The sequence below is a fragment of the Psammomys obesus genome, unplaced genomic scaffold (genome assembly GCF_907164565.1).
Source record: "Psammomys obesus unplaced genomic scaffold, mPsaObe1.curated_primary_1811, whole genome shotgun sequence".
NCBI classification, from domain to species: Eukaryota; Metazoa; Chordata; class Mammalia; order Rodentia; family Muridae; genus Psammomys; species Psammomys obesus.
The window spans coordinates 7,118,025-7,135,318 of NW_026591816.1; the positions used below are offsets into that span (position 1 = coordinate 7,118,025).

The 17,294-nt window shown below is 56.4% G+C and overlaps 2 protein-coding genes across 4 annotated transcripts; one reads left to right on the forward strand and one right to left on the reverse strand.

The window, feature by feature from the left end:
- Positions 1-1,406: 1,406 nt before the first annotated feature.
- Positions 1,407-8,656, forward strand: B4galnt1 (beta-1,4-N-acetyl-galactosaminyltransferase 1). Of its 3 annotated transcripts, none has more exons than XM_055612068.1 (11): positions 1,407-2,165; positions 2,650-2,868; positions 3,319-3,483; positions 3,602-3,708; positions 4,104-4,144; positions 4,280-4,460; positions 6,067-6,165; positions 6,290-6,480; positions 6,888-7,028; positions 7,222-7,462; positions 7,947-8,656. In XM_055612068.1, exons 2-11 carry the CDS (start codon positions 2,651-2,653, stop codon positions 8,162-8,164), a joined length of 1,602 nt encoding a protein of 533 aa, XP_055468043.1. In that variant the 5' UTR covers positions 1,407-2,165; position 2,650; the 3' UTR covers positions 8,165-8,656. The 3 variants fall into 3 exon arrangements, with proteins under 3 accessions (XP_055468043.1, XP_055468042.1, XP_055468041.1); XM_055612067.1 differs by lacking the exon at positions 1,407-2,165 and adding an exon at positions 2,297-2,458; XM_055612066.1 differs by lacking the exon at positions 1,407-2,165 and having other exon boundaries at positions 2,495-2,868.
- A 99-nt stretch (positions 8,657-8,755) lies between these two features.
- Positions 8,756-15,847, reverse strand: LOC129680433 (solute carrier family 26 member 10). The gene is made up of 18 exons (XM_055612069.1): positions 15,496-15,847; positions 14,969-15,079; positions 14,182-14,339; positions 13,802-13,966; positions 13,411-13,563; positions 12,640-12,722; positions 12,365-12,512; positions 12,157-12,270; positions 11,200-11,277; positions 11,006-11,101; positions 10,481-10,587; positions 10,322-10,391; positions 10,140-10,256; positions 10,016-10,037; positions 9,854-9,936; positions 9,525-9,579; positions 9,336-9,442; positions 8,756-8,890 (listed from the first exon to the last, which is right to left on the reverse strand). Exons 1-18 carry the CDS (start codon positions 15,836-15,838, stop codon positions 8,858-8,860), a joined length of 2,043 nt encoding a protein of 680 aa, XP_055468044.1. The 5' UTR covers positions 15,839-15,847; the 3' UTR covers positions 8,756-8,857.
- Between the last annotated feature and the right edge of the window lie 1,447 nt (positions 15,848-17,294).

Consider the following 17,294-nt stretch of genomic DNA (forward strand, 5'->3'; position numbering starts at 1 on the left):
AGCACAATTCTGTGTTAATCAATGTTAATCACCAGGCAAAAATAAGACCACTACCCCAGTTTTTTAGCCAAATCTGAAGCAAGCTTTAGTGAAATACTGGCCAGGATGGTGGACACTGGCCAGGGCTATTCCAGGGTTCCCAGAAAATGGCCACAATCTGAGATATTCTCCTTTGAGGGACTTGGAGGGATTGACCTTTGACCAGGCAGGTTATGGCTGTCAACCCAACAGTATCCATGCTTTGGGCGGGGCCCTGGTGGCGGGCGAGGCCGAACCATTCATGCCCCATCACCTTCTTTGAAGACCTTTCGGTCACTGCTAGGAGCTGGGGTCTCTGTCTGGCTTAGCAAGCTTTTTCCATTAAACATTTTCAGTGCTCCTTCAGGAGACCTCTACAGATGCTTGCTGCTTTTCTCAGCATAGTGAAGGCAGCCTGGGAGCCTGGGAACGTCTGTAGGCACAAGCCTCCTGAGGTGGACCCTCAGACCTGGAGCTCTAGAGTGATGTTCGGCTTTAGGACTGGGGTGGGTGGTCCGAATCTCATTGGGACCTCCAGGAAATGTGAATCCTACTGGTTGAAAATGAGACCTCCACCACACGTTTTGAGCCAAATCTTAAACAAACGTCAATATTGACCAGGATGTTGGACTCTGGCCAGGTCCATTCCAGGGTTCCCAGAAATGCCCATGAGCTGCATTGTCCAGACGCAATAAAGGCAAACCGGCCAGGCTTCGTAGGCCTTTGTCAGACTGGGGGCGAGCACACATTCTGACATATTCCTGAGCACACCCCCCTCCCCACCTACCTGTCACCGAGGGCATCTGGTCAGCTGGGTCAACCGACCCTGTTTAAGGAAGTGACTCGAGTCAGATGTAGGCAGAGCCTCCTCAGGAAGTATCCTTTCTTCCACAAGGGCTCAAAGGTCAGAAGCACTTTCGTTTTATGGCTTTCTTAGGGACAATAATTAAAACTTATAACTTTGGCTCTCACACCTGACTACAAGGGTTTTAATATAGGCAGGTTTATTAATATTTCCCTTTACTTTTGCTTAGGGATCTCGTCCAACTGTAAACAACAACAACAAAAAACTTGACTTATTTTAAAGTTTTTGTAACTTTACTTTTAGTATTTGATCTGGAACTCTTGGTTTAAGGAGGGTGGGATTTCCCTTTGTTCCCCCAGCACACACACAGTTCATTCAGTAGTCCCTATCTTCCCTTCCATACACATTTTTTTTATCATGTGCTTCCTGTTTATTTTTTTAATTAAATCTTGAGCCTTCTGAGAACCGTAGAACTTCAATTGTGGTCAGTGTCAGGACTCAAGCCTCCCATGGCCTACATTTGGAAGAACCGCTTCCCAGCTGACCACTTCCTGCGCTTCCTCTTCAAGTCTGTACCGAGAAGCGGTTAGGGGAAGTAGGCCATTGAGTAACGAACGGCTTGCTCGAATTCGGAGACAGGGCCGGGGGAGGCTACAGCCTTTTCACTTCTTAGGCAGTGTTTATCTCCTGGGTTAGCTGGTTTTCTTTATCTTATACGACGCACCCAAGTTTTCCTTGAATTGAGGTTAGATCTCACTCTGGGCCGCCTCCTGCCAGCTACACCCATCTGCCCTTCTTGGGCTACACAGTGAGCCGGAGACGGCGGGCACAGTGAACCCCCTCCCGTGACACCGCGGCTTGGGGGGCGAAGCGATGCTGGACAGAGAAGGGGACCTTCCCGCGAGGGCAGCTCGCTGAGCAATCTCCTCTGCGCCCGCCAGAAGGCGCCGCGGCGCTGGCCATCCCCGCGCAGAGCCGGAGCCTCCGCCGCAGCCAGCCCGGGCTCGGCGCTGCGGTGTGAGCGCGGGGCAGGGGCCTGAGCCCTCCGCAGCCTGCGAGGGCCGCTCGGCGCCAGCGCTCCCGGCCTCGGGGCTAGGGCTGGGCGCGGCGGACCTACGATTCAGTCCTCCCCGGGAGGAAACCTCCAGAACCGCCCCCACCCCGCGGTCCACAGAGCCCGGGAGCCCGCCCGCGGGAGGAGGCGATCCCCCCACACACTGTCAGGCTCCCGCCCAGCACCCGCATCTGGCCGCCCCCGGCCTCATGAGGACCCCCCGGCCGGGGCGGAGAGCCGGGCGCCGCCCGGACCGCGAGCTTGCCGCGGCCCTAGAGCGTTAGACAGGTCAGTGCGCTGGCGCTCCCGGCGGCCGCGGTGTGGGCAGGGACGGCGTCCTCCGGGCCCCGCGCATCGTCCCCGCGGCGCGCCGAGGCCACCGGGGGTCAGCTCGGCCGGGCCCCCGCAGGCGCGGGCGCGAGGCCGTGCCCTCCCCGACAGGCCGGGGGTACCACCCAGCCCTTCCGCAGCACCCCGGCCCGGGGGATGCCCCTGGGGTGGGGGCGGGGCCCCCCAGGGCCGCGCACCCAAGGTCTGGCACGTCACCATGCCGGATCCCGGCGATGTGCGGAAACCCAAATGTAAGAGAGAGAGGAGGAGGAATGGAGGCCGGGAGACCCCGGCGGGGGGTACGAGGGGACGGGCGCGCGCCGTGCCCGGCGGAGATGGATGGCCTTCTGAACCTGCGCGACCCTCCAAGGCGGCGCGGTCCAGGGTCCCAGCCCTCACCTCCCCTCGGCCCCTGGTCACCCCTGTCCCTCCCCCACCTCAGGATGCGGCTGGGCCGCCGGGCCCTCTATGCGCTAGTCCTGCTGCTCGCCTGCGCCTCGCTGGGACTCCTATACGCCAGCACCCGAGACGCGCCAGGTCTCCCCAACCCTCTGGCCTTGTGGTCGCCTCCACAAAGCCCCCCGAGGCTCGATCTGCTGGACCTTGCCCCTGAGCCCCGCTACGCACACATCCCGGTCAGGATCAAGGAGCGAGTGGTGGGGTGAGTGGAGACCGCGGCGAGGCGGCGACAGCGCAGAGCACGCTGGAGGGGGTGGCCGGGGAGCTTTTGTTTCCTCCAGTGCTGGACTTGGATGCTGCTTTCCGCTGACTGGTTGGGTGCAGTGGAGGGGGTGGGGTGGGGAGAGCTACCGAGGCTTGAACTGGGGGGAGGGGGAGATGGCAAATCTATCCTCCTGAGTCTTGTCACCGCTGCTGGGCCGTGCGAGGACAGCAGGCGTTAGAGCTCCCAGAGACCTGCTGTCGTGATGTGGAAGGGTTCCGGAGTAGTGGCTACGCAGACAGCCCAGTGACGGGCCCTGTCCACACATCTGTAAAGCTGCCTGGTCTGCGGGCAGGGTTGAGGGATCTCCCGTGGGGGCGGGGGGCTACGTTCTGGGAGATAATCGGAGTTTAGGGAGCTGGGCCCTGAAGACCCTTCTCCATGCTCTAGGCTGCTGGCTCAGAAGAATTGCAGTTGTGAGTCCAGGGGAGGGCGCTTGGCCTTGCCATTCCAGAGACAGGTTCGAGCGGTTGACCTCACTAAAGCCTTCAACCCTGAGGAGCTGAGGGCCGTTTCTGTCGCCAGGGAGCAGGAATACCAGGCCTTCCTTGCCAGGTACCAGTGAGAACAGAGGGTCCAGCTCTTCTGAGGGCGGGCCGTGGTGGTCCTCCAGTGACCCCGTTGGAAGAAAGGTCTCCTTTCCTTCTCGACTCCTCTGTCCTTCCCCCTGCAGGACTCAGTCTCTGGCTGACCAGCTGCTCATAGCTCCTGCCAACTCCCCCTTGCAGTATCCCGTGCAGGGTGTGGAGGTTCAGCCTCTCAGGAGCATCCTGGTGCCAGGTAAGGGGGAGGGGCCAGGCCACTGAGGATGGCAGAGCTGCAGGCTGGATGGAGAAAAATGAGGGGGTCGTGGCATGAAAGGTGGAGGCGTCTGACAACAGGGGCTTGGGAGGTGGAGGTGGGCCAGAAGGAACTGCAAAGACCCTGGGAGGTTTGTGGAGAGAGATCCCGTCTTTGAGAGCTGGATAGGCATGCCAGGCCATGGAAGAAATGTGCCTTTGTCGGAAAGGAGTTGAAAAGCAGTCCCTCTGGGGTGGGCTGTGCACAGTCCTGCCGAGGCCTCCACAGGAGAAGCGGACTTGAAGTTCTATTACTGTGTGTGGTGCAAAGGGGAGAGAAAATGAAGAAGAAACCAGGGCTGCCTGGTAATTCTGTTTCCCCATTCTTCCTCCCAGGGCTAAGCCTGCAAGAAGCTTCTGTTCAAGAGGTCTATCAGGTGAGAGAAAATGTCAAAGCGACCAGGTGGGCATGGAGAATGGAGAATGGAGGGTGCCAGATCCACCAGGAGGGATGCAAGAAAGGCAAGGGGTGGGTCAGGGGCCTAACCCTGCTCCCTTTTGCCCCCGGCCAGGTGAACCTGACCGCCTCCCTAGGCACCTGGGACGTGGCAGGGGAAGTGTCTGGAGTGACCCTGACCGGAGAGGGGCAGCCAGACCTCACCCTCACCAGCCCAGGTCTGGATAAACTCAACCGGCAGCTGCAACTGGTCACTTACAGCAGCCGAAGCTATCAGGCCAACACGGCAGACACAGGTGGGAGGCCAGGGTGTGTGTGTGTGTGTGTGTGTGTGTGTGTGTGTGTGTGTGTGTAGAGACGGGCTGAAAGAACAGAAAGAGCCCAGAAAAACTGAAGAAGCAGGTGATAGAGGGTGTGGGAGACAGTGGCCAGAACTGCTTAGACACACAATGGATGTTGCAAGTGGGCCAGCAGGGCCAGGACTGAGAGGAGCCTTTGTCTATCTGCCACCAGAACAGGCCAGGGGGAAACCAGAGCCCGGGCTGTGTTTCCACTTCTGTCCATCACTCCACCATCTCGGCTCCTGGAAGTAACCTATTCCTAGAGCCAGAAGTCTCAGGCTGTTTCTAGCCTAACCTTGCCAAACTCCCTTTCTCTTCTTGCTTTTTCTCCAAAGTTTGCCTTAGGGCCTTTCCACCTGCCATTTTCTGGAATGCTCTTCTCCAAAATCTTTTCATGGCTGGCTCCTTCTTGATTTTTACATCTGTGCTCAAATGTCTCTGCTTTGATTGAGGCAATCAATGTTCCTTGCCTCAGTTTTTATTTAATATCAGTAGTGTAACACTAGACTTTTCATATTTACTTATCCTGAAATCAGAATGATTAGATCCCCGTAGCATTCTGTTGTGCAAAAGGGCACTTGACTTTGCTGTGCCTTAAGCTTCATTTCCTGTAAAAGGAATTTATTTAATGGGATTATTGTGAAGATTAAATGGCTTTATCTATTTTGAACACATTTTCAATTTCTTGTTTTGTTTTTGAAACCATCTCATTTCCTGTAGCTCAGGCTGGCCTCAAACTCCCATTGAGCCGACCTTGACTCCTGGTCTTCAAGTTTTTATCTCCCGACTCCCAGAATTACAGGTGTTTGCCACCACACCCAATTTACAGAAAATTTTAAAGCTGTGTAGCACAGAGCAAACTACAGTAGTCCATGCCTATAATCTTAGCCATGGCAGGAGAGAGAAAGTTCAAGGGTCGCCTAGGCCACAGCAAAACTCTGTCTTATATGCACGTGTGTGCGCCATGTGGTAAATGTTCAGTAAAGATTAACTTTTTAAGTTAGCTTTTTCCAACATGTGCTAATGCTCACATATAATCCTAGCGCTCAGGGAACCCAGCAGGTAGAATTGCCTCTGTGTGGGCTACACAGCAAATACCATACTAGCCAGATCTAGATAAGCTAGACTCTGCCTCAAGAAGCCAGAGGGGGAGGTGTTGGGGGGGGGGGGGCATCGTCTTTGTTCCACTTCCTAAGCTGTTAGTTTCTGGTCAGTGTGCTTGTGGAGCATGTGCAAGGCCATGGGTTCAGTTCCCCGTTTGCACAGAAGCCTGTACCATGCCATGTCTCATTAGGGGACACCTGTAATCTGGTCAACAGGCAGGGAGGAGGGCTGGGGATACAGCTGGCCGGTAGAATGCCTGCCAAGCATGTGGGAGGCTCTAAGTTCCGTTTCCAGCCCCCAAAACAACAAAATGTAGTTCCGCAGAAGTCAGAACTGCACGCTCCTGCCCACCGAGGTCTGGAAAGGCAGAACACAGACTAGGAATTTAAATGCTGGCCCGCTGGAAAGTGAACGTTCTTCTAGCCTTACGGGCCCAATCCACATCCTCTCTCCCCAGTCCGCTTCTCTACCAAGGGGCATGAAGTTGCCTTCACCATCCGCATAAGACACCCTCCCAACCCCCGGCTGTACCCATCTTCATCTCTACCCCAGGGAGGTGAGGCTGAAGCTCTGGGGATTAAATCGGGGGGGGGGGGTCGGCCTTGGGAGGGGCTGCTTTCCAATTTCTCTTTCCCACTTTTTTTTTTTTCCTTGCACTCGACCCTGCCTCTTTCTTTCAGCCCAGTACAACGTCAGTGCTCTGGTTACCATCGCCACCAAGACCTTTCTTCGCTATGATCGGCTACGGGCACTCATTGCCAGCATCCGACGCTTTTACCCTACCGTCACCATAGTCATCGCTGACGACAGCGACAAGCCCGAGCGCATTAGCGACCCCCACGTGGAGCACTATCTCATGCCCTTCGGCAAGGTGCGCTGCCGACAAAGCTGAGCCCGGGCGGGGTGCTAGAGGATTCTGGGAAGGGGGCGTGCCCTCAGACTGCCGCCTCCAATGCCTCAGAAACAAGCGTGCGCCTACAAGGCCCAGGAATTCGGTCTTATTCGTTCTGCATTCTTGATGGTGCTTAGCATCTACAATAATAGAATGAATGGATGGCTGTACCGAGCAATAAAACACATAATTAAGATCCTTCTCCAAAAGACTCAAGATCTCTAGGAAGTGGAGTGGGAATCTCCCGGTTTTTTAAAACCTAGTTTCTGGTCACCGGAAAGCACTGAAAGGTCTAGAGAGGGGCTCAGGCTGTTTCGAGGGAGAGGAGAAAGATGTCAGAGGTTTTACGTTTCTGCAGACGCCCCAACCACATACAACTCTCCTAGGGCTGGTTTGCAGGGCGGAACCTGGCCGTGTCCCAGGTGACCACCAAATACGTGCTGTGGGTAGACGACGACTTTGTGTTCACGGCGCGCACGCGGCTGGAGAAGCTGGTGGACGTGCTGGAGAGGACGCCTTTGGACCTGGTAGAGGAGGGGAGCGGAGTGCGGGCCGGGAACAGGGCTTGCCAGGCCACGCCTCGGCCTCCGGTGAAGCGAGTCCGGGGCGGTCTGGGTCCTGCGGTGCCGACGCCTGTACAGTGAGGGGGGCGGGGCGCACACGGGAAGCACCGTACTCGGGGACCTAGCCCGAACCTGAACATCCTCCTGCTCCCCTCAGGTAGGAGGCGCCGTGCGGGAGATCTCGGGCTTCGCTACCACCTACCGGCAGCTGCTGAGCGTGGAGCCGGGCGCCCCAGGCCTTGGGGGCTGCCTCCGGCAGAAGCGCGGCTTCCACCACGAGCTCGTCGGCTTCCCGAGCTGCGTGGTCACCGACGGCGTGGTCAACTTCTTCCTGGCGCGCACGGACAAAGTGCGCGAGGTGGGCTTCGACCCTCGCCTCAGCCGGGTGGCACATCTGGGTGAGTGGCGCCCTCTCCCGGCAAGGCCCGGGGAGGCCCAGCGCGGCCCCGGGCGGGGCGGGGTGCTGCCCCTCCGCACACTCCCGTCGCTCTCCGCACAGACGCTAGAGCAGTCTGCCGCGGTGCGCCGAGATCGCCACCTGAGCTCAAATATCGAACGCTCCACTTCTGCCTGACATCCCACTCACGCCTCAGACAGCACAGCTGCTGGTCGGCCTTGACCTTCCCCTCCACTGCAAAAGTCACCTCACTTGCCAGCTGCTTCCCCGGGTTCAGACCCTACTTAGAGGAGAGAATCCGTATTCACCAAATGAACCCCACTTTACACAAGAGTAAAACAGACCGAAATAAGCTAAAGTGTCGTTACCAACAGCGTTTTTGCATGGCCGCCCTCCCAGCGCTAGACTTTCAGTTCTCCCTAGGTCACCGGTTTTCTCCCCGCTCAGAGAGGCTTAACAATGTGCCCTCCCCACCCCCATCCCAGAATTCTTCCTGGATGGACTGGGTTCCCTTCGTGTTGGCTCCTGCTCTGATGTTGTTGTGGACCATGCCTCGAAGGTGAAGCTGCCATGGACATCAAAGGGCACCGGGGCTGAAACCTATGCCCGCTACCGTTACCCAGGATCACTGGACCAGAGTCAGCTGGCCAAACATCGCCTGCTTTTCTTCAAACACCGGCTGCAGTGCATGACTGCTGAGTGACTGATTCGGGCCTTCCCACTGTCAGGCTGGGCCTGCCTCCTCTCCCCTGCCAGGAATTCCCAGCAACCCCTCCAACCCCTGAGCACCCCACTGATGAGCACCCTGCCTTCCCGGCCCTCTCTTTCCACCAGTCTGATCCCTAACAGGGGCTTGTCCTGGTGACACCCTTCCTTTCTGTGAGTGAACAGAGGCCTGATGAGCCTCTCCTCATCACAGCCAGTGCCAAGTCTTCCCCCAACCCCATTCCTATGGGGCAGGAGTGGGGGGTTCACTTTCCAAGTGCCAAAGAGCCCAGAAGGACTCTAAGACCCTAAAGTGGAAACACTCTCACCTCCTGAGGGGGCAGAAAAACTCCCAATGTGCAGCCCCAGGGATGTGTACCCCCCCCAGCTCTGGATCCAGAACCGCCTGTACCGGCTCCAACACACCCCACACAAAGCGCTGTGACTGGAGTTCTGTGGGGCTGGTGAACACACGGTGAAGCCATTTTTACTTGTGTCTCTGCAGTCCTTTCGGCATGGCGGGGCTTGGGGGGACTGGAGAGGTCCACATGCGGACACCTAGACCCACTCCATGGGCCGCAGAAACTCTTAGCTTCATTTTATTGGTTGCATTAGGGGAATTCAGGGACCATGGTCTTCCTCACACATGTGCTGCTGGGGTCTCTCACACTCCAAGGGAGCTTGGTCAGACTCACACTGTGCAAATCTTTGAGCCAGTGGGTTTCTGGAGAAGAAAATGGACAGTGTAGGAATGCCAGTTACCATACACTCTGAGACTCACCAGTGCTCAGGGAGCATATCAGCCCTTTGGAAACATTGGCTGAGTTCTTCACCATCGCTAAAGGGTGGTCCAGACCCCCAAACTTGGCTGGCTTTTTGTTTGTTGGTTGATCGGTTTTGTTTTTTAAGTTAGGGGCTCTATATCTCTGGCTGTTCTAGACCTCCTGTGTAGGCCAGGCTGGCTTCAAACTCATAGAAATCCTCCTGCCTCTGCCTCCCATGTAGGGGACTAAAGGTGAACCCGCCTTTGCCTCCTGCCTTCAAGGCAGCTTCTCCCTACACCTGCTTGTTCCTCCTCAGTCCCGTCTCCAGGGTTCTCATCTGCTCAGCCCCCCCTTACCCTCGCCCAGCACCTCCCAGCTCCCACTCTCCGTGCTCCCAGCCCTCACCAGTCTCTCCAGTGCGTGTGCAGCTGCATCCTGGACACTCACAAAGAGCTGTTCCGGAGTCATTCTATCCAGGAGCCCCGCCCGGGTCAGGGTCTCCAGCACCAAGGCTGTGTGGGAGAGGTGTCAGGCGCTGGCCGCCCGTGAATCCCTCCTCCCATCTCCTGCCCTGCTGTTCCTCACACCACACACCATTACACTGAGCCAGAAGAAGACAGATCCCAGCTTCCTGGCATCGCCTAGCGAGCTGCGGGAATCAGACAAAGGGGTTAAACCCAAATCAGGGGTATGAGAGGGAGGCTAGAGAGATGGCTCAGCAGTTAAGAGCACTGGCTGCTCTTCCAGAGGACCTGGGTTCAATTCCCAGCACCGACATAGCGGCTCACAACTGTCGGTAACCAGGGGCTCTGACGCCCTCATAGAGATATATGCAGTCAAAACACCAATGTACATAAATAAATAAATGTAAAAGGGGATGAGAGGGATGAGAGGAGTTTCTCCTTAGCTTTTTGCTCCCTTACCTGGACTACTTCCCTGGCCCCTGCAGCATCTGCAAAGGGGATGCCACCGAAGTCTAGGACCACCACTCTGATGGGCTCAGCACCTAAGATGGGAAGAGGCAGGAGTACCTGGGCGCCTCTGTAGTTTATTACCAAATCTCCATCTTTGTCATCCCAGCTCACCTTTGTCAGATAGACCACCCTGCTACAAATAGAGAAAAGCAACAAGATCATGGGTACCACACCCAGAAGGTACAGGCCTCCCAATCCCAGAGGGTCCTCACTCCTCCTTGACCAAGGACCTCACCTTGCTTCTTTCTGCAAGCCCCAGATGCTGCTCCATGATGCGGTGGAACTGCCCACGGGTTGCAAAGTAGAGTGGTGCTGGGTAGCTCAGGATACAGAGACCCGGAACCTGGAGGAGCTGCAGGGTAAGACGGTCAGACACACCCTGCCTGGTCATGCCTTCCCTCTTCAGCTGCAGCTCACCTTATGGTTCTCTCTGAGTGGTCTGTAGATCTCAGTCCCCGCAGCCAGTCCAAGTGGCAGGCACTGCACCCTAGGGAGGAAGCTGGGGTCAGATCCCAGCCTAGCCTGGCTGGTCCACCCAAGTGTCTATTGTCCTCCCCTCATCACAACTGCGCTCACCTCTGGGTTCGGCAGAGCACTGTCACCATAGAAACGATCACACCTACAGCCAGGCCCAGGTCCACATTCAAGGTCACCACAGCTACCCACGTGACCATCCACACAGCCTGGGGGACATGGATATGGGTGATTCCCCAGAAGAAACACAGGATCAAGGACAAATATGAGTAAGGATGACTCAGGAGAAGAAAAGCATGGTGGGATCACTTAAAGTAAACAAGCCAAATATGACATCAGAACCTGTGCCAGTTGGGAGGTCTGGACTGTGAGTGTAGTTCAGCAGTAGAGAACTTTCCCAATGTTCATAAGGTTCTGGGTTCAATCTTCAGAACTACCCAAAATATCCCCAAGCAAACACTCAGACCTGATGAGCTCACATCCCACCCCTTTCCTTTTCCCTGACAAATGTATGCGGTCTTCGTCTTGTTGAAGGCTGCATGGTTTAGAGAACTTAGGATGGTCAGCTTTGGTCCACAGCGGAAGCAGGAGATGGGGTGGGGACCCTGGGGTAATGCCGTTTCTCACAAAGTCTACGCGGCTGATGTGCCACAGCCGTGGAAGCTCCTGCACCTGGAAGAGCATCTGACGCATGCTGGAGATGTTGATGCAGGCCAGGACAGCCTTGAGAGAGGAGACAGGCCTCCGTCAGGACAGGGGTTCCGGAACTCCCGGCAGTCCCACTTAGGCAAGCACACAGTGAGTGCCTGTTCTCCCTCTACCTTGGGCAGATAGTAGAAGAAGGGTCCCAGCCACAGCAGCACCGACAGGACCACCATACAGGAGAAGAGGCCCGCCAGCTGCAGGGAAGGGAAGACAGACGGGGAGGGAGCCCCTTCTCCACCCCCACCTGGGTGGGAGCTGCTCTTCCTGGCTAGCCTGCCTCAGAGGTTCCCCTTCTGCCACACCTCCTTCCACACAGACACAAGTCCTTCTCACCCACTACTTGATGGTTCTGCCAGTCACCTAGCCCCTCTCCCACTCAAATGCCTATCACTTGCCAATCTCTCCCAGATGTGTGCAGTTCAACCTCCCTTATCTTGTAGCCCACCTCCATCTGAAAAGATCCTTTTGATGCTGATGACTTGACAAACAGGTTAACATCTGCTTAGGAAACCAACAAAATAGGGAAAATAAAAAAATACTAGGGAGAGAGTGGTATGTAATATTTCTTTCTTTTTCTTTTTAAGAGATCCTTTTGAGACAGCCTATCTAGTCCCTTGGCCCCAGGGCACCCTATCCCCTATCTCTATCTTCAAGACAGGTCACCATGGCCATGGAGCTGGAGAACTGAACTCCTGTCCTGAACTAAGCCATCTCCCCAGCACAGCAGTTCTGCTCTGACGCAGTCTCTATGTACCCCAGCCTGCCTTGATCCCTCTCACTTCAGTCAGCCTTCCTAGTTCCAGAATCCTGGGTATGTAATGCAACTCCCAACTGTTTTTAATTAATTATTTTTAATTACATCTAAAGCATCATAGCTTTTGTCAGTGCTTACAGCCTGCAGAGATCCTCATGCAGCTCCATGGCTGGCTAACCCTCCTCTTTATAATGCCTTCTCTCCTTCCCATCCTCTAACACATAGATGCCAGTGGAGAATCCACCTGTTTCCCCACCCTCAGCTGCCTGCCCTGTCTGAATGTCCCATCCTTTCTCTTCACCCAAGGATGCCCTCTTACCTGTGTATTCCCACCAGCATCCACTAATAAGCTGGTTGTAGCCAGGGTGGCCGAGTTGGGAAAGCAAGAGAAGAGAGAGGAAATGAGGTTGGAGACACCATGGGCCAAGAGTTCCTAGAAGGATGCAGTGGATGAAGGGGAGGAAGACAGGCCTGGGAGTAAGGCTAACAGTTAATTAGGGCTAATTCTGACACCACCAGAGTCACACCTGGTTGGGGTCAATAGTGTAGCTATACTTGTCTGCATAGATGGAGGCCAGGGAGGCGGACACAGCAAAAGTAACCAGTGCGATGGGCAGCGAGTCGGCCAGTATCGTGGGCAGCTCACCCAGGGTCGGGAGGAGGGGTTGGGGAAATCTAGAGAAGGAGGGATCCATGATAAGGATGGGCTGGGTGCTATAGGAAACTGGAGGACAGGGGAAATAGGATGGGGTGGGGGGGGTATCTGTGGGAGACAAAAAAGCTGGTGACTTCCTTCTCTCACCCTCTAGGCAATAGTCCCACCACCTGGACATTGTATCTTGTGTCCAGGGAAGAAGTGAAGCAAAGCACGGAGGCCAGGAGCACCTGAAAAAAGTAACACATTAGGGCCTAGAAAGCGGTGGGGCGTTTGGCAAGAGGCTAGAAGAGGTTTGTGTGGTCTCAAAGTGTAGCAGTTGCTGAAGCCACGGACTATCTCACCTACAGAGAAGGAAGAGGCACAGTATTTGCCTAGAGAGACAGACAAAGGCCCTAAGAGAGGTCCTTTGGATGGATGGACAGGACAGACACACGGTGTCACTTCAGCCATTCTAAGCGGAGAGGCTGGACTGTATCTGAGCGTATCTGAGTTACCTGTGGAAAGCCCTGACATTCATTTACACAGGAAGAGAGTGATCTAGGCCAATGAAAGGAAGATACAGTGAATTACAGTGAGAGGCCCGTAGGGAGAAGGAGAAAAAAAGTGCAGTGGGGAGGAAGTAGACTGCAAAAAAGGCCTGGGACGCGAGCGGGAGGTGGGTCTCTTTCCGGCGGCCATCAAGGCGCTGCCTCCCCAGCGCCCTCGCGTACAGGTGTGCATGGAGGTGGAGTGTGTGGGTGTTCTGATGGGTCACGTGGTCTAGAAAGAGCTCTTTTCTGGCTTGGAAAAGAGCACGTGTCAAGGGGACCTCTCTCTTGTAACTCCTGCTCATTCCATAAGGGGGCGGCAGCCTCCAGATCCTCCCGGGTAGATGGGTAGGATCCGCACGCAGCAGGGACCTAGGGCTGCCCTCACCATGACAACTTCTCCTGGGATCGGAGTGGGTAGCCTGTCCCGGAATCGCACGTTCAGCTCCTTAACCGGCACTAGCAACGCCAGGCTGAGCGCCGAGATGGTCAGTTCTGCAGGACTGCTCCGGGACAGCGCCGTGAGCACCGCAGCCAGCGTCTGCAAAGGCCGGGTGCCAGTGTTGACTGACCCCGCCACGCTCCACACCAACCCACCCGTCCGGGCAAAGCTCTCTTTCCGGCGCCATCAAGGCGCTGCCTCCCCAGCGCCCTCGCGTAGCACCATTGCTTCCTTACACTCCTTTCCTGTGGCTAGCCTATCGCTTCACCCCTGGTCCCTTTCCTCGCAAGCTGCCCTTTTCCCCCCGGCTTCTGGACACCTCCTTCCCCACCCCCACCTTGAAGAGAGAGAAGCAGCCGATCTGGCGTGGGAGAGACAATCCCAGGAGGCTGGGCAGCTGGGCCACCAGCACGTGCAGCGCCGCCCCGCTGGTCAGCGCCTTGACCACAGGCTCGGATAGAAAGGTGGACAGGACACCAAGCTGCAGCATGAACATCCCCAGCTGTAGAGAAGGCGGCGGGAGGTGAGGTAGGGCATGCGAAATCTCCCACAGACCAGCCAGCTACAGTCCGGCTTTCCCACGGCACATCTGCCCCTGGGGGCCTGAACCCGAGGCGTGTTCCGGTGTTCCAAACCTCTCCTCCTCTTCTGACCCAACTGTTCTGGTCCTCTTCGGGGGGATCCGTCCCCTGGAGGCCTCACCAGGTCCTCTCTTACCATCAGTGCCCCACTCCAGAAGGCCACAGCCGCTGCCGCCCCAGCTCTCCGAGCTCCCAGTTGCTCCCTTTCCATTTCGCTGAAGTTCCCCGCCAAGGGCTCCGGCACCAGCCTCTCAACAACGGAGCCGGTCATTAGGCTGAGTACTGCGAACGTTCCTGCAGCCATGGGCCAAGGGCAGAGATTGGCAGGCTAAGGGCAGAGATTAACAGGCCTGCAGCCTGGGCAGAGCAGCAGCCGGAGACTCCACTGTTCTGGAGCCTCGGGTGTGGCTGTTGGATCCACTCTCTTAGAAGGTAGCTGCCTACTTGAAGACCCTGGAGTCAGACTCAGTGGGCAGAGAGGAAAAGTGCACCCACGGGCAAAATGTGCCTCCACAGGCTCTTAGCAGGCCATGTGCCTCCTGGCGCCTCTGTCCCTTCAGGACCAGAAGTTGTTCCTTTTAACCATATCGCACAGGGGACAAGGAGATCCACGTAAACTCCAGCCTCTGTACCCACTCATGCAAGCCTGGAGGTCAGGCAAAGGGGGGCCGGGACGGTTGGGGATCCCAGGAAAGGTGGCAAGTAGGTGAATGAAAGTGGCAGAGGGGAATAAAACCCCAAAGCTTTCAAGTAGCAGCCTTGCCAGGGTGTGTCTAGCCCACTTGTGGAGGTGGCAGAGGCAGGTGATGTCTGAGTTTGAGACCACCTGGTCTGGGGGAGCGTCACACACCAGCCAAGACCATTCAGTGAGAGTCAGTCTCAAAAAGGCTCCAAGAGAAGTCATGGGCAGTCTGGCCACTCACCGGTGGACAGGTGTCTCCCAGTGCCCAGCAAACTGTAGATGAGGACGGGAAAGAAAGAAGTGTAGAGTCCGAACACTGGGGGCACCGAGGTCAGGAGGGCAAAAGCCATGCCTAGGGAAGACGGAAGGAAAGGTGTGGAGGCAGGGCGGGCTCCACAGCCTCCCGGCACTGCTGCGGGAACTGAGAGGTTAACGGGCCTCAGTGGGGGGTCACAAGATGCTCAGTGGGAGGTCACAGATTCGTGCCCACGTCCTGGGTGGCAGGTTTTGTGCCTCTCACCAATTCTCTGAGGCAGAACAGAGCCCAAGATGTCTCACAGGACTGCACAGATGAGGACGGATGGGGGTGGGGAATTGTGATAGGGTCCCACAGTCCTCCCAAACTGAACCTCAAATTCCCCTTCTCTGGTCCTTCCCTCTTGCAGGGCCACTCACCCACCACCTTACTGCTGCCCAGGACTCCTCCTCCCTGGAAGCCCCCGCCCCCATAACTTGGAACCTCGACAGGCTGGAGTTGCGGCCTCTCACCCTGGGGCACGTGCACAACGCCCACTGTCACGCCAGCCACAGCATCTCCAAGCAGCCAGGCTCGCCAGCGGTAATGGGGCAGCCAGCGCAGCGGGGGCAGCCGAGCCAGCAGCATGCGCCACGCCCCCGGCCCAGAACAGGCGCAGGCTCGCCTCCTCCACAGCCTGCACAGCCAGGGTAAGCAAGGCTCTGGTGGTAGCTCAGGCTCCGGCTCTGCGCCCCCGAAGAGCTCCTGGAAGCGAGCGTGGGTGAGAGGCTCCCTGAACCTTGAGCTCAGCGGAGACTTAAGGTCGGAAACCTCTTCCGGACCTGCGCAGGTCCCAGAGACAAGTGTCCCACTCATTTTGTCCTTGGCCCCTGCTTCATCTCTGGGTCTTAAATAGCCCCCTGGCCCATCAGCCCTGAGCCCGCCTCCATAAGGCAGGGTCCAATCCGGACCTGTAGGGAGTGCTCTCTAGAGTGCCTCCTTGGGTCAGGCTTGGGTGGAAAAGTCCCTATGTTAGGCATTTCCTCAGACCTTAACCGGATCTGACTGCCTAAGAGCCTGGGGGCCTGATATGCCGGCGTTGAGAGATAAGAGGCCCATAGGCACTTCTAACGATCCTCACCTCTTCATGGGGCGAGGGGGGAGGGAGTGGCGGCGGACACGACTTTCTTCCTTTGTTTGCACTTTGAGCAAAGACAGAGATGGTTCTTTGGGGTTACCCCACCACTAGAACACAAAGTTCACCACCAGCTAGGATCCCCATCCAAACCTCATTCCTCATGTGGCAAGCTTGCCCCAAGAAAAGCACGAGGCTTTCGTGTGACATCAGCAGTTTTATAAAGCTATTACACAGTGAGCAGCGACAGGGACACCCCTGATAGAGGCGGCTGGGCCTGGTTTAGGGGAAAGATTGAACTAACAAGGAATTTTTTTATTTTATTCGTCAGGAGCCCCAAAGTCCTAAAACACTGTTTGGTATACCCAGTTTTATTCTCAAAGTAGACATTTAAAAGTACACATTTAAACTAAGGGCATGACGGTGCTGCCGGGACTGCAGCCCGTGCTGCCTTGGCTACGCCATTATCACTGGCACTGGTGGGCACAAAGGGGCCACCCTCTCACCTCCATGCACCCCTGTGGTCCCTGAAGAGACACAAAGGTCGTGAGTCTCAGGATCTGCTGTTTGCTGTCATCCCCTCCTCCATTCAAAGGTACTTTGGCAGACCCCCCTCACTCTGTGGTCCTCTCAGTTCGTGACCCCAAAGCCAAGGGTGGGGTATAGAGAGGGTGGGCCTCTTCTCTTCAATTCCTCCAATTGTTCCCCAGAAATCTTATCTGGGCCTCATGTCCTGTCCCCCCCCCCTTATAATTCCTCCCCTCATTGTCAGCCAAAGGGATCTGTGGCCCACAGGGAGGCTCCTGCACCTCCTCACCCTCCCACCCCAGTGGTCTATTGTCTGCTGAGGAAGCCCCAGTACATGTGACTGAGCCCAGGGGACCGATGGACACGGTGGACACACAGATACCTAGGGATCCACAGGCACAGGCATCTGGAGTTTCTGCAGGCTTGGTTGTCCCTGTTCCAGGGGCTGTGCCAGAAGTTGGGAGGGGCAAAACCATCTACAACTCTGGATTTAAAGAATTCACTCCTGTGTGGTGTGGACAAACCTTCCCTTACCCCCCAAGATGGCAAAGACAACTGGGGAGACCCTCCACCTCCCGGTTCTCCGGCAGAGCATGGAAGCCAGAGAGGAGAGGTACTTGGGTGCTTTGTACTTTCGGATCTAGGTGTCGGGGACAGTAGAGAGCCACA

Coding starts and splice junctions, on each gene's coding strand:
- B4galnt1 (XM_055612066.1), top strand. CDS start 2,543: ATGGATGGCCTTCTGAACCTGCGCGACCCTCCAAGGCGGCGCGGTCCA. Junction 3,709..4,103: donor CAGGAGCATCCTGGTGCCAG/GTAAGGGGGAGG, acceptor TCTTCCTCCCAG/GGCTAAGCCTGCAAGAAGCT. Junction 4,145..4,279: donor CTGTTCAAGAGGTCTATCAG/GTGAGAGAAAAT, acceptor GCCCCCGGCCAG/GTGAACCTGACCGCCTCCCT.
- LOC129680433 (XM_055612069.1), bottom strand. CDS start 15,838: ATGAGTGGGACACTTGTCTCTGGGACCTGCGCAGGTCCGGAAGAGGTT. Junction 15,080..15,495: donor CGTTGTGCACGTGCCCCAGG/GTGAGAGGCCGC, acceptor CGTCTTCCCTAG/GCATGGCTTTTGCCCTCCTG. Junction 10,392..10,480: donor GTGCTCTGCCGAACCCAGAG/GTGAGCGCAGTT, acceptor CTTCCTCCCTAG/GGTGCAGTGCCTGCCACTTG.